This window comes from Gasterosteus aculeatus, chromosome 14, assembly GCF_964276395.1.
Source record: "Gasterosteus aculeatus chromosome 14, fGasAcu3.hap1.1, whole genome shotgun sequence".
NCBI classification, from domain to species: domain Eukaryota; kingdom Metazoa; phylum Chordata; class Actinopteri; order Perciformes; family Gasterosteidae; genus Gasterosteus; species Gasterosteus aculeatus.
The window spans coordinates 3,951,236-3,965,685 of NC_135702.1; the positions used below are offsets into that span (position 1 = coordinate 3,951,236).

At 49.9% G+C, this 14,450-nt stretch overlaps 1 protein-coding gene across 3 annotated transcripts in view; it reads left to right on the plus strand.

Annotated features, from left to right (window-relative positions):
• The window catches only part of LOC120832031 (carboxyl-terminal PDZ ligand of neuronal nitric oxide synthase protein), a 30,575-nt gene extending 16,610 nt beyond the window's left edge, over window positions 1-13,965 (plus strand). For 2 of the 3 annotated variants that reach the window (XM_040198044.2, XM_040198045.2), the window contains 6 exons: window positions 11-152; window positions 884-1,071; window positions 2,898-3,059; window positions 3,838-4,027; window positions 5,282-5,600; window positions 12,288-13,965. In XM_040198044.2, coding sequence (XP_040053978.2) covers window positions 11-152; window positions 884-1,071; window positions 2,898-3,059; window positions 3,838-4,027; window positions 5,282-5,600; window positions 12,288-12,822 — 1,536 coding nt within the window. In that variant the 3' untranslated portion in view covers window positions 12,823-13,965. Of the gene's footprint in view, window positions 1-10; window positions 153-883; window positions 1,072-2,897; window positions 3,060-3,837; window positions 4,028-5,281; window positions 5,601-9,682; window positions 9,831-12,287 lie in introns of those variants that run through there. The other variant, XM_040198046.2, reaches the window with a different exon arrangement.
• Window positions 13,966-14,450: the final 485 nt, after the last annotated feature.

Consider the following 14,450-nt stretch of genomic DNA (forward strand, 5'->3'; position numbering starts at 1 on the left):
GGCCTGACAGTCGCAGGCCATGCGCATTGTGCGCACAGTGGGTCAGGCCTTCGATGTGTGCCACAAGCTCAGCCTGCAGCACGCTGAGCAGGACGCCGACGGACAGGCGGACGGAGAGAGTGACAAGTCCGCCGAGGAGTCCAGCAGCGACGGTGAGCTCCGCCTCACAGGGTCCTCTGTTTGCACAGAGAAGGGCATTGAAATAAACAAACACATTCCAGGGATCTCTCAATTCTAATATATTGAAATCAGGTATTTATAGATAACCATCCTGGTTTCTTAGAAATGGTATCGATCATTCCTCACAGAGAAGCATGCTGGAATATTAAAACACGCATTTTATATTCAACATCTGGTGTCTGAGTGTTGTTTCACTCTTGGAAATGATGTTTATGAGCATTTATTGGTCATTTTGGTGCTAAGGGGACCATCTCTCTCCAGGCTAAAGCTTGACCTGAATTTAATCACACGCCTCTCTGTAACCTAAATGGAGCCATTAAACCTCACCAGCTCATTAATTCTGCAAAGCGATGGAACAGCAACAAAGACAGACGTCCGGTTACACTGCAACGTAAAAATATTGAAGAAACGACCTCAAGCTCGAGTGATATCTGGAGCATCGTCCTTGGTTCCCTTCGGATGGAGGGTGACGATGATTACAACTTTAACACGAGGTTGATTGCCGATGTGTCCAGTAATTACTGTAATTTGCACAGTGAATGAATAATTGTCTCGCTCTGAGCGACAGTTGTGTGACGGGTGGAGTGGATCATGTGGGGTTACTGTGTATGTGCACAAAGAAGCATTGATATAAGGTTTAGTTATCCTTTTACCAGAGGAAATGGCGGCGTTTGGCTTATTGTCCTTCCATCTTCCGTCGCAGGTCGTAAGCTGACGGGGGCGGAGCAAGGGGAGGAGGAGGAGGAGGAGGAGGAGCAGGACAGCAAACGCGGAGGAAGACAAGGGGGCGAAGATCCTTCAGCTGGCACCTCCCTGTGCGAAAGGGCCGTGGGGGAAATTCTGCAAAGCCTGGCAGAACTGAAGGTGGTCAAACCGGGACAGACCATCATAGTAAGACGCCGATGCTGCAGCCTTTTTCTACGAGCCCACATATCGTCGGTCACGTCCCGTTACTGCATTCGAAATGTATGAGGGAGATGTTCCAACCCAACGTTTACAAAGTAAACGTAACAGCAAGACTGTTAACGGGAAGTCCGGCATAACTTAAATGACTTTTGGGTGACTCACATTTCTGATTTACACTGAGAACCGTTAATCCAGAGCGCCGCTGTGAGCGTCGGCTCCGTTCCCTGTGGAATATCAGGGTCTGCCTTTGAGGGAAAGCACGAAGCGTTGATTGGTCGCCAGGGGACCTCTTTGAAAAATAAGTTGCTAAGTGGGTCGTAAAACCCGGTGGCAAAAACTGCCCAGTTGGCAGCACCAAGAGTTTGAATTGATGGGATGTTACCAACTATTTCGATGTCACTTCATCATTGAGCGTTCCGCAGTTTTTGTAATGCGCTGCAAGCTGTGTCTCAACTAAACGTAAGGGCGGCCTCGCATCCACAAACTCCAAACGTGGACACCGCCTTCTCACCCCAGGTGCGGTGAAGGTTCTCCGTTACCACGGACACCCGCTGCAGCTTGTTGTTGTTGTTGTTTTTGGCTCCAGTCGTTGTAGCTACAGGAAAATGAGATTGTGCTGTGATTTGTTGCCACGGCCTCGGGACGCTTTCTGATGGCGCTCTCCAGGCGCGGTGCTGCCAAATGGCTCATTGAACCCGGGAGGCCCGGCGCAGCGCTTCGCCGTCTCCCCGCAGCAACCCGACCACACAGCAAAGACCACGCGGCGCCCGGGCGCGGTTGGCAGCGGATACTCCGGGCATGCAACCACCCGGTCGCGCTCGCGCGAGGCAGCGAGGACTATGATTTAGTTTGAGATGCTCGTGAAGTGAGTTGGTGACTGACTCACGGGAGGGAAAGATGCAAACATGGAGGCGTTGGTGTGTCATGATGCTTCACTGGTGGACACAGCTGTTGTCATGCTGCTAAAGAGAGAGAGAGAGAGAGAGTTGGATTGGAGTGAGGGAACCTGAAAATTCCTGCTGGCTGTGAAAGGGGGACACTTAATCCCCCCGCCCGCCCCCACACACACCCAGTCCGTTCCGTTTGATTTGTGAGAAACGCCACCGTAATCCCGTTGAGGGGTTCAGAAACATCTGCTCTGTGGAGATAAGCGAGGAGAGAGTGATGGAAGGAGGAATAATGAGCGATCACATATTACACAAGCTGCTGGTTGTGTAGGTGATTGTACACAGGTACCACAGGGGTGGACAAAATAAGATTCAATTAATATCGGTCTTTAAATGAAGCCCCTGAAGACATCATTTCACAGCTTTTAAGATTTAAAAATGTGCTTCTAAATTGAGTAAACTGCTGCTCCAAAGTTCCAGTTATTACCAATTTATGATATTTTTTATTTTAGCTGCTCTAAATAGCAGAGCTCAGTTGAGTTGGGGAGTGTTTGCTCAAAGTGCCTGGCAGGGGACAATCAAATCAAATCCCACCCACAAAGTGGGTTTTTACTTTAATCTTGCCTTTCGCGTTCCCTAATTAAAATGTTCTTTCCTCTTTTGAATGCATTTCAAATGTCTTGCTTATTTAGCCAAGCATATACTGAGCAACCGTAATGCTGCACTTTACGATGTGCTACTTCGCCCTCTAGTGGCGGGACGAGGCAGTTACACTACGCTGTCCAGGGTTGAATCTGTTGAATCTGATTTTTGTCACCCTGCTATCTGGAGGGAAAAGCTTCCACATTCAAGTAGAAGCAGAAGTATGCGTCAGAGTCTTTCCTCCCACCCTGATGTGTTTTTTGCCGCGTGTCTTGTGTTCAGGACTTTGATCGAAGGTCCCTCTTCACCGTGACGTCCCAGGGCGTTTCTCCCAGCAGCCCTTGCTCTCGCTCCCTCACTCCGCTGGCGTCGCAGCACTTCCTGCAGCTCCTGCAGCAGCAGCTGCAGCAGCAGCAGCAGCACACGCAGGTGGCCGTCGCGCAGGTAAGAAACAGGCCTCCGTACACGGGGCGAGAGGAGGGGAGCCGGTTGTGTGAAACACCTTTAAATATCATAATGCGAATGTGTTACTGTTACTTTTCCACTTTATTTGAGTGGAACAATCAATTGATTACCAAAACAGTGGATTATATCTGTTCTACAAATGCACATTGATTTACATTCTCTCTTTCAGTGCTTTCATTACTTACGTCAACATTCATCATCGTCTTTGCGCTTATCTGAAATCAATACTTCCTCTTTAGGGGAACCCAATAATCAATATGGAATTAATTGAACTTGAGGCTCAATCGTTTTCAGTGAAAGCCAGTTTACACGCATTCTTTCTTCAATTGCTGGAGCTCAAAGGCCGAAGTTGCTGAGCTCATCTGATGGACTCGTATTGTCCTCACAGGAATGAATTATTAGCCTTTTTTCATTCGGAAAGATTATTGATCTCTAGTCCAATATTTATTCCATCTCAGGATAATAAAACTGTTACCTCGTCAATCACACGTCCAGATCACAACTTAGACACACGGAGGGGATCCTCACGTTGAGTTTGTCACAATAAAGCCCCAAAAACCTGCGTGAGCATCATCACATGTTGTCTGTCTGATGCCCACTAGGGGGCAGCGCCAACTCTGTAATGGAAGCGCAAACGCATATTTGCTTCACCAGCTCATTACACTGACATAAAAAGAATAAACAACCTAACATTTCAGTGGATTTTTTTTATTGTTTTTTTTAATATGACTGAAATGTCACACACGCTGCGCCACAGGTGCAGCTGCTGAAGGATCAGATGGCGGCCGAGACCGCCGCCCGCCTGGAGGCTCAGGCGCGCGTCCACCAGCTGCTGCTGCAGAACCGGGACCTGCTGCAGCATCTGGCCCTGCTGGTGCAGCAGCTCAAAGAGCTGGAGGCCCGCTCCCCGAAAACGCAGCCGGGGCAGCCGCGGCGGGAGCCTCCAGGTAACGGACGCGGCGAGTGACCGGTGTCAGGTCGGGTCACCCTTGCTCTCCTCTGCCCCTGCGGGCCGGCTCACGAGTGCAGTCATCCGTGTCGCGTTCGACGGGGCAGAAGTGGGCCGGGCGTACGTCGGTATATTTAGAAAGCCTTGTTCTCCAGGTGTTGCTGTAGACTCTAGTGAGGGCTTCCTTTGTAAGGCCCCAGATGTCTCGATTGCCGTATGAAAAGGGGCTCTGGTGGCTCGGTTAATGAGGACTGATGAAAAGCACTCGTCGTGGTTAACAATGAAGAATGAGCAGGAAAGCGAGCGAGTCGGTGCTCAAAGATGTTTTCTGTATCTTTTGTTTTTAGAGGATATTCATTTCCCAAAAGCGTCTTCCAATAAGGTTCGTACAGTTAATTAAGATCTGGTTGATTCACGTGATAAACGAGTTGCCTGCACTCATTAAATGGTTTTCATAATCATACTCAGGGAATGTTGTGCATGTATTTGGTCAGGACATATTGATGAAAGACTGCAGTAACGGAATTGTCTGGCAAACCACCCTATAAGTTTTTCACGTCTCTCAGTCTGCAGTGAAGATTAGGGACAAGCCACCCACAGACCGCGAGCATCATCAATAAGCAACAGAAATATACATCCCCTCGCCCTTTACTATACAACTGAAGGCAATCCAGTAAAACAAATCTAACACAAATAAGATTTTAGAAGATTGTAAGTGTACGGTTTGAGTTTTCACACATGTAAAGCAGCATATTCTAACGCACAAAAGCACATTATATAATAACAATGGATTTAAAAAACACACTCTGTCCGCATTACCTCACACTCGCAGATCGTGTTCTCAGTAGGAGTTTGTTATCTTTATTTTGGTACAAAAACAAGCATTCACACACGCGCTTTGTCCCTAAGGAGGATGTTTGGTGGATGGGATGTATTTACAGGAGCTGAACGAACGGTCAGTCTCGCCAAAGTTATAATGAACACACACACACTTTGGGCAGAGCCGAATGTGTGTTCTGTTATGACTCACCTGTGTGCGCGTGGACTGTGTGTACCTTTTTAAAATGACACCTCGTGCTCCATGCTTACATTAATCATGTTAGTCCCTCTGATAGAAGATGCTAATCTCTGACATGGCTGTGCTAATTGCTCCCGCCGGCGCGGCGGCAACTCCTCCGCTCGGCTACGACATGTGGGTCGCAGGTTGCATCTTTGCGTTGCACCGCGTTGATCCGTCTTCCGCGTCCTGCAGGTAGTCAACAGTCGCTGTGCAGCTCCGCGTCCACGGCGGCAAAGGCCCTGTCTCTGAATCTGAAGAATCACCACGGCCAGACCCTGGACCAGCTCATCACCTCCACATCTGCGTGGCCGCGCCAGACCGCCGCCCAGGCGGACTGCGCCGAGTCCTACCTCAACCTGCTCAACCTGGAGAACGGAACCGACCCGCCCGCGCCGGTCGGCCGGGAGCTGGAGCCCTTCGTCAGGGCCAATGGGACGGCGGACACCAAGGGGGGCTCGTGCAATGAGATCGTCCCGTTCACGTTGAGGAACTCCGCCAGCATGGATGAGAAGTAAGATGCTTGTCCTGACGTCTATTAGTAATGTTTGTTGTTTCTGACCCTCCGAATAACTGCGAGTCACTGGCTGCCGAAGGTTGATAGATAAATATAGATGAGGTCACTGGCGGCTTGAAGGGTTAGCAAAACATGTCACATTGTTATACGTTAAGGAAATGGTTCCACAATTTGATTTTCATTTGCTTTCCACCAACCACGTCCATTAGACCCACGTCCATGAGACCCACATGCATGAGAACCACGTGCATGAGAACCACGTGCATGAGAACCACATACATGAGAACCACGTGCATGAGAACCACGTGCATGAGAACCACGTGCATGAGAACCACATGCATGAGAACCACGTGCATGAGAACCACATACATGAGAACCACGTGCATGAGAACCACGTGCATGAGAACCACGTGCATGAGAACCACGTGCATGAGAACCACATACATGAGAACCACGTGCATGAGAACCACATGCATGAGAACCACGTGCATGAGAACCACGTGCATGAGAACCACGTGCATGAGAACCACGTGCATGAGAACCACATGCATAAGAACCACATGCATGAGAACCACGTGCATGAGAACCACGTCCATGAGACCCACGCCAATGAGTACAGCGTCCCTTACACTCATGTGGATGAGACCCACGTCCATGAGAGCCATGTTCTAAGAGGATCCATTGACGTTTCATCCCGATGGTCACAGGGACGTTTTCAAAAGTGTCAATCACACCTGGTATCCACGTGTATACACATCTATACGCACGAACACCAAGTGCCATCGGCATGTTCTCATCTAAGTCTCTGCCGGAAAACTATTCCTTCAATGTGCATTCGCGTTCCTACTGTGGTACCGGTCGCTTTGCGCTCGAGGCAGGCCGGCTGCAAAGCGACACACAAAGCATGAAGCCTTCAGTGTTATTAGTGGAGAACGGCCCGACTCAGCAGAAACGGCCTGCGGCTAATGAAAGTGAGGCTGTAATCGGGGGATTACAGGAGACGGGGAGGAGAGCGGTTGGGGCCATGCAAACAAAGAGATCAGGTTTGGGCTTGAAAGAAGGAGTCCGAGAAGCTCGTGTGAATTTGGGAGGCGCGTTGCTTTCTAAACAGGGATCTTTGAGCCCCCGTTTCTCGTTGCTTCGCCCCGCTGTACTTCCTGACTTAATGGCTGAATGTGCTGGCGTGCAGCTCGCAGACGGTACCTTGAGTGCTCGTGTGGAGCCACTGCATCTAATTACTTTTTGATGAGCCTTTTAATCTCCTTCAAACCATAACAAAAGACCAGCCATGGTTAGAAAAAATATGACATTTACGAACGCTGCAAACGCTTCGGTCCTCTTTTCCTTTTTTTTTTCCTTCTCTGGCTCATCTTCATCCTCCATTTTGCTCTCTTCTTGCTTTTCACTACCTTTCGTTTGGGGAACAAATACGTTTCCATCGTAACATCCGTTCACCTGTAAGTGTCTCAACACCCCACCCCCTCCTATTTGTAATTGCGTAACAACGGACTTCAGTTTGTTATCTGCCGAGCTCCACTTTTACTGATATGTTTTGTCCCGAAGGCTTAAAGAGAGATTCAGTAGCATTCCGTGTTCTAAAGCCTCTCTCTTTTATTGGCCCATGTTTGCTTCCTCTCCTGTGTGACGTCATCTTTCTGTGAAACCGTAATCATAAAAGTTTACACAAGGTTTATTCACAAATGGCTTGTAAAAATAATGAAAATTCAATAAAACAAAAGTTTGCGTCCCATAAAAACTGTTTTTCTTTCTCTGTTGAAAAGTAGAATTCAATGTTTTTAGATGTTATTCTTTCTCTGCTTGACTCAACTGCATCTTTTAAGCCAGACAACCAACATTGGTTTTTAGCTCCATTGTGTTATTTTTCCTTTTCCCCACTAAACTCCTTGGCATCCCTTGTGGCCCAGTCAGACGGGTGGACCTGCCCTCCCCCGCCCTCCCCCGTCCTCCCCCACCATATGGCACATTTTATTGCTTCCATCCGCTAGTGTTCTCCGGATTTCCCCAGCGAATCGATGTTTACAGCCCCAGTGGCCTTATTTGATGTACTACTACGAGCAGACGGACACACTTCTGACCGTCTGTCCTCCCTCGTCTCCGCCGTGACTATGATGACCTCCCCCCCTACCTCCCCCTCGGGTGCAGCTCTGGTCATGCAGGGTTATTTCGCTTCACATTATCAGTGCAATTCAGCTTTGCATCACACTGCGTGTGCTGTCCAGCTGGCCCACGGACTGGAGTGCGGTATGATCAGCGCATATGCGGCACGTTGGCGTACCGCACACACACAATATCTAACGTCGAGGCAAAGAACGTTCCAAAGTGGGATCAAAGCAGGATGTAATCGTAGGCCTGGAATACACATTGTGGGCACAACATCGCGCCGTGTGATCTGCAAACGTTGTGCGTCATCAACCTCCACATCCTTTTTTTTTTTTTTTTATGTACGACGCACAAAGAAAACAGCAGCCGGCAGACGTGCGAGCGCGAGAGCACACAAAATGACCATCATCATGTCGCAAACATAAATATTCAGCGTGACATCGTCGTCCCCACACGCGGTGGGAACAAATCCAGAGCAGCTTATAGGGCCGCGCTACTAATTACTAGTTATTACCCCCACACACACACACACACACACACACTGCCCCCCCCCCCCCCTCTTTGTACTGTATGTATCTTCGTCCTCCCACTGCATCCTTTTGTGTTTCCCCTCTTCGTCGCCAGCATCATCTCCCCCGCGCGTGTCGCAGCCTCGGCGGCCGGTAATTGAATTGCGGCGGGTGGAAATGTGACGGGTGATATTTCCAGGCGTTTGGGTGGAGCCGGCTCTGCCAGCTGGGTTATTATTATCAACGCGCGTTGTTGAGAGGCGCGCGATACTGTCGCCGCATTTCACGATTCATTTACAAAAAGCAGGGCGCAAAGGCCCCCGGTGGCCCCTCGCAGAGTTTAGACCTCCTACGGGTTCGGTCATCTGTCTGTCTCACACGCTGAAGGGTCAATGATTTTCACGGTGACATTCTGTCCAGAGGGAAACTAAATAGGAAGACACGGATTCATTCGATTTGCCTCCACCCAGTGCTTTTCTTTTGTTATTTTATATTAAAGTATAAAGCATTAATTATCTTGTGCTGTCCTCCTAATTGCCTGCTTAAAGATTAATTATATCTGCATACTGTGCTTATGACTCATGTGTTTTGCCAACACGGGGGATTTATCTTCTAATCAACACCTTTGCTGCATTGATTTGTTCATTGATTTTAGTCACACACCCCTATTCCTAAAATAAGCTCCGTACCAGCGGCTCTGCACACTTTCCCAAACAATAGACGTTTTGAGATTGATGTCTTGCCCCTCTGCATTCATCATGGTGTGGAACTACAGCGACTTGCCGAGTTAAATAACAGCGCACAGTGAAGATTGTTGCCGTAAAGGTCCGTTACCGTGACGTGGTGTGACGTTGTAGTGGAAAGTAGGGACCTTTTTTCCTCCAGCTCCGTGTCAACGGGTCGGTGAGAAGAAGAGACGGCGCACGTAGAGTTGTGAAGAGGAGCTGTTCCTCCCGGGTGCTCTGGTACTCTGCTCGATGGATGGTGGATCACGGTTGGAGCCCTTTCATGGCTGCTTTGGGCTTGAAAACGGCATCAGCAGCACAAAAGACAATTTCGCTGAGATACTCTTCTCTTTCTGGCTGAGAAGAAGAATAAGCCTGTGTGAAACATGGAAAATAGTTTATTTGACTGCCAGGATCCCTTTTAACTTAATAAACCTTTTTCCATAACCGGCAGCTGCTTGAGACATAAGATGATAAAACAATTTGCAGCAAAGGCAACAGTTTGATTCCGGGTCAGTTTTAAATTGAATTGAATTTTGAATTCTCCGCAACCCTGATTAGAGTCTCACGCTGGCGTCCTCTCAATCGCAAATGCAGCAGAGGCTCATGGGCATTCTAGTATTAAAGTATCCAACTGCCGATATCAAACGCGCTAAGAGGTGTGGGCCCCCCCACGTGGCTCCCTGCTCCTCTGTAGTCTAACCGTTGCCTCTCTTTGGTGCAGGTGCGAGGACCCTCTCCTGCTCCTCCTCTTCCTCATCTAACCGCCCGTCATTCCCCCGAACAAGCAGGCCGCCTCCTTAAACCCGCCGCTCATACGCTTCATCGCCCCCCCCCCCCCCCGTCCCCGTCCCCTCCGTCCCGCTCATCGTTTGCTGCACCAGCCTGCCTCTCCCTCAGAGCCCGGGGAGCTCGCTGCCACTGCCCCCCCCCCCCCCCCCCCCCTCTCCTTCCTCTCCTCTTCCTCCTCCTCTCTGCCCTTTCTCCTCCCTCCTATGTGAGTATTACCCATGACCACCGGCATGCGACACCAGTGTCTGTGGCACAAGCATGAGGTCGGGCATGTGGCGGATGAACTGTGGGGGGGGGGGGGGGGGGGGGGGGGTGTTCGCCGGCTCTCGTTTAGGTCTCACCAGAGATTTCTCGGATCGTGTCTCCGTAATAACCAGTTCCGTCTGGTCCACGTGACCACATTTGCATCGGGGGTAATCGGTGGGCTACACCCTTCATGTGCACGCTGCCACAGTCTGTTTCATACACCTTTTTGTTTTCTTGGCACACTTGGATAGAAGAAAGGCTCTTGTCAGCACTTGGTATTAACTCGCCAGTGGAGCTTCCACCTGAATAGTCAGGGTGTCAGAGTCGAGGACGAGGACAAGTACCTCTTGATGCACACGTCTCGCTCCCACTGTGGCGACGTGCCGTTTTGTTGTGCCATTGGCGTGTGTTTTGTTTTCTCGCGTGCATGCTTGCCTCATCAGTGTCCGACCAAATCGCACCGGAGGATCTAATGACATCCGCCACGCGGTCTGAAAAAAATAAAAGTAAAGATTAAAAAAATAGATATCAAAGTCGCACAGCAGATGAGAACAGAATTGTAATAACACGGAAAACAAACAATAATGAAATAATCCCGAAACGAAACGAGCTTATTCTCTGATGTATGAGCTTCCATAAATTGCGCCGCACCAAATGAGCAGACTAAATTATCAACTGCGTCTCTGCACAGCGATTCTTAGCACGGACGTGATTTGTCACTGTGATGGATAACCGACTGTCCACAGCACTGTCTCTGCTTGTTCATTTCTATTCCAGCCTGAGATTAGCAGAAGAAAGCATCCGGATATTCCTCATTAGCAGTAATGTGTAATACTGGGGGCCACACCACAGGCCTCGACTTTCAGTCATCCTTTTGTACCGCGAGTAATCGAATTTCTCCGACGTCCGTCCCCCGCAAAGAAAATGCGCTCTGCATTTGATGTGAAAACCCTGAAGAGCGACTTCCTCGTCGGTTCCTTTCAATCTCCCAATGAAATGGATCAGAAGTACAGAGGTGCAGGAGAGCGATATGAATGGAGAGACAAAGGGGGAGTGATGAAGGGAGAGAGACGGGGAGTCGGAGAGAGGTGTCACTGTGAGACAGTGGAGCGCAGTGCTGAGTCACATTCATGCTAATGACCAGCCGCCTTGAAACAGCTGCAAATTCATCTCCACGATCTGCCAGCTGAGCGCCTTAGAAACGCACATATCCGGAGGTCTGATTGTGTTTAGAGGGCACGAAGTGGTCTACGCTGTCAGTCGCTGTCACCTTCCTAACGCCATTACTTCCAATGAAACAATAAGCCAAATCATGGTAGTTCATTCAAGTCTTCTGCAGACAAAAACACACGGTGGCACCGGGGGACAGGAAGTCAGGGTTCATCCTCTGAGAGTCATGAATGTCTGTAACAGACACAAATCCCTTCCACAGATGTTGACATATTACACAGTATGAAGAAAAGCTTAAAGGAAGAATACTGAGATCATGAAAGTCAGCAGGTTTCATCCATGATGTTGAAACAGATTGAGAAAATCAGATTTGATGATACTCCGGTTGTGGCGTTGGAGTCGGTAGAGACTGTGCGCATGTACGTCTCCATGAGTTGGTAGAGGAAGCCGTGGGACGGTAATTGTCTCCACGGTGATCCCATCCGGTCTCTGTCCTCACCTCAACTCACCCAGAGGCTGTAAACGCATCGGCAGGTCACACAAGCTCATCCCAACCGCCGGCCGCGGCTCACGGCGGGGGGGGGACGCCGCTAGTGCAGCGCGGACGGGTGCAGGAGGCGGAGCTTGTTAGCCGGCGTGTGTCAGGGTTCGTCTTCACAGAACAGCCCGTTGGTCGAGCGCGCCGGTGCCAGTTGTGGCATTTCTGCTTTACAAAGAGAGGGACTGCAGTGCAGCTATTTCTGGTGTGTTTGAGGAGAGGAAAACCTGCAGCTACGCCCCCCCCCCCCCCTTCAACTTCTCTTTCTTTGGCTCCCTTTCCTCCCCCGTTCCTCTCTTCCAGCTGGGGGATGTAGATAATTCCCCAGACAGCCGAAGCGGCCGGGAGCCAGTGAGCGAGAGGGTTTCTATCTCGTCTCGTGGCGGCTTATGTCACAGTGCGTTTCAGGTCAACGGGCGTGTAAAATAACCGACGCGGAGGGAAACACGGGGCTGATTGTCGTTCACCTGCTTTGATAGAGAAGAGGGATGAATGTGAACGGGGGGACGTGTGTTTTGGCACCAACAGAGGCCTCTGCGTCAGACTTCCCTAATAACGGCGTCCTCTGTTCTCTCCCCGGCAGGTTCATGATCCCCAAACTCGACCCTCCGCCCGCCATGAGCCGCAAGCGGGCCAGCAGGGCGCTGTCTCTGTGCTCGGAGGTCACGGCCGGCGCCAAGCCCGGGGCGGGCGCCGCTAACAACGCCGGGACCCCCGGCGGCGGCGGGGGCGGCGGCCTCTCGTTCCCGGACGTCACCCCGGGCTCGCTGCGGTCCGACGACTTCCACTCGCTCAGCAACGGGGAGAGCAGCTCCTGCTCGGCCAGCGAGGATTCGGGCGTCCGCTCCGAGACCAGGTCGCTGCTGCTGCTGCTGTCGCCGCCGCGCGGCGACGACGGGGGCGAGGAGGAGGGCGACGACGACGACCCGTTTGGGGACGGCGGGACGTTTTTGACGGCGAACAGCGGCAGCCCGGCGGAGGAGAGAGACAGAGCCGCTCGCTTCGAGTCCGAGTCCTTCTCCGCGCCGGGGGACGACACCTGCCTCCATATCAGTTTCTCTGAGGACGAGCTGCTGGAGAGCAACCAGGAAGACCCCACGGCCCCTCAGCGGGGTTAAGAGGGTCAGCCCCGCCCCCTCCGGCCCCCCGGACCCTCCCAGACCTTTCGCTCTGTCCTTCTATCTGCTTCAAATGCAATACTTTCTGTCTGACCCCCCCCCCCCCCCCCCCCGTCTCTGCTCCGGGCTCCATTTCAAGACTTTTCACGTGTGACACAGCGCAGCGACGCCGTGTGCTGGTTACTGAAAAATAATCTATTGTATAAATGAGCAGCCGCTAGACAGATTTAGTATTTTTGTAATTAAATGAATTATCTAATTTTTTCTTTTTAGCGACTAGAATGTTAAGCAGAAAACATGTAGCAATGTTTGCACTGTTAATGTCACGCTTTAAGTTACCGTAGGATTCAACTTAAATGAGGGAACACATTTTTATTTTTACTAGCAGTCAACCGTATCATTATACATATTTTTTTTTAGTATGACGCTTCGCTGTGGTGCAAACTCCTTTTCTGCATATTTCACAGTGAAGTCGATCACGCACAGGCTGGTGATGTTGGGAAGAGCCTCGGACCGGACGATGGGTGCAAAGGAAGGAACAAGGAAGTCAGAAAAGAGATAGAAATGAGACAGACAGTATTTTTTTTTTTTTGAAGCCGCACTGCAAAGATCTACATGTTGTGTGCTGCACGGCACTGATGCTGAATGTAGCACAGTTGTATCTTCCAAAATCATGAAAAAAGAAAGTGAAAACTATTTTTGTGCGGGAACAAAGCAAATCCAAAGCAAGTCGAGCCAACAGCGTTATACTGTATACCTGTGCATGTATAACCTACGGCAATTATATGACTATTCACTCAGTTTTGAGACAAAAATGATTTTTAAAAATAGTTTTATAAGATAATGAAATCAATTTTTTATTACATCCCTTTTTTCAATTATTTTTTTTTTAGAAGCAAGTGGCAGCATTTTACTGCATTAGTGTGGTTGTCCAATTAAGCAGGTCTAAGTGATAATAAATGGACGCTAGAGGAAAAGCAGCTGAGGTGCGATAAAGGTTAGAGGTGTAAAGGAGCAGGTTTAAACGGCTTAAAGGCTTTTAACTCTCAGAAACGAGGCTTTTCTCAACATCCCTTGTGGCAGGAAGCTGTAACCGCATTAACACGTGGAAGAAACAATAATAAAAGAGGAATAGTTGAAGAACTTAAGCACTTACTTGATTTATTTCTTCATCCAGTTTGTTTGAACCGTATGCAATAAACAACATCGTGTATGGGAACTCGTGCACAAGATAAATCCGTCGTGTGTTTCTATGCAGGTATTTAATGCCGCACTGCTTATATTACACGTAAATGTCATGTTTTTGGCTGGATTCTTTTTTGACGCACGTCATCTACGCGTGTTCCCATAACGGCAGCGTTTCCTCGCCAACCTGAGGAGAAAGGAGAATCAAGCCTCAACTCAGCGGCCCAGCCGTGTTCATGCTAACGCGCGGCTCTCAAACGGGCCGTTAAAACCGCGAGCACCGGTCGCATCAGCTCCTTGCGTTGGGTTAGAAAGAAGCGTTCCACCTCTGCAGTCATCACATCTCCTACATGAAGAATTCATGCCTCTCGCGCTCACGTTCTCGAGGCTCGTAGCCACTTTCTGTCACTTGCAGCGAGTCACCCGAGGTGCCTCTTTCTGGT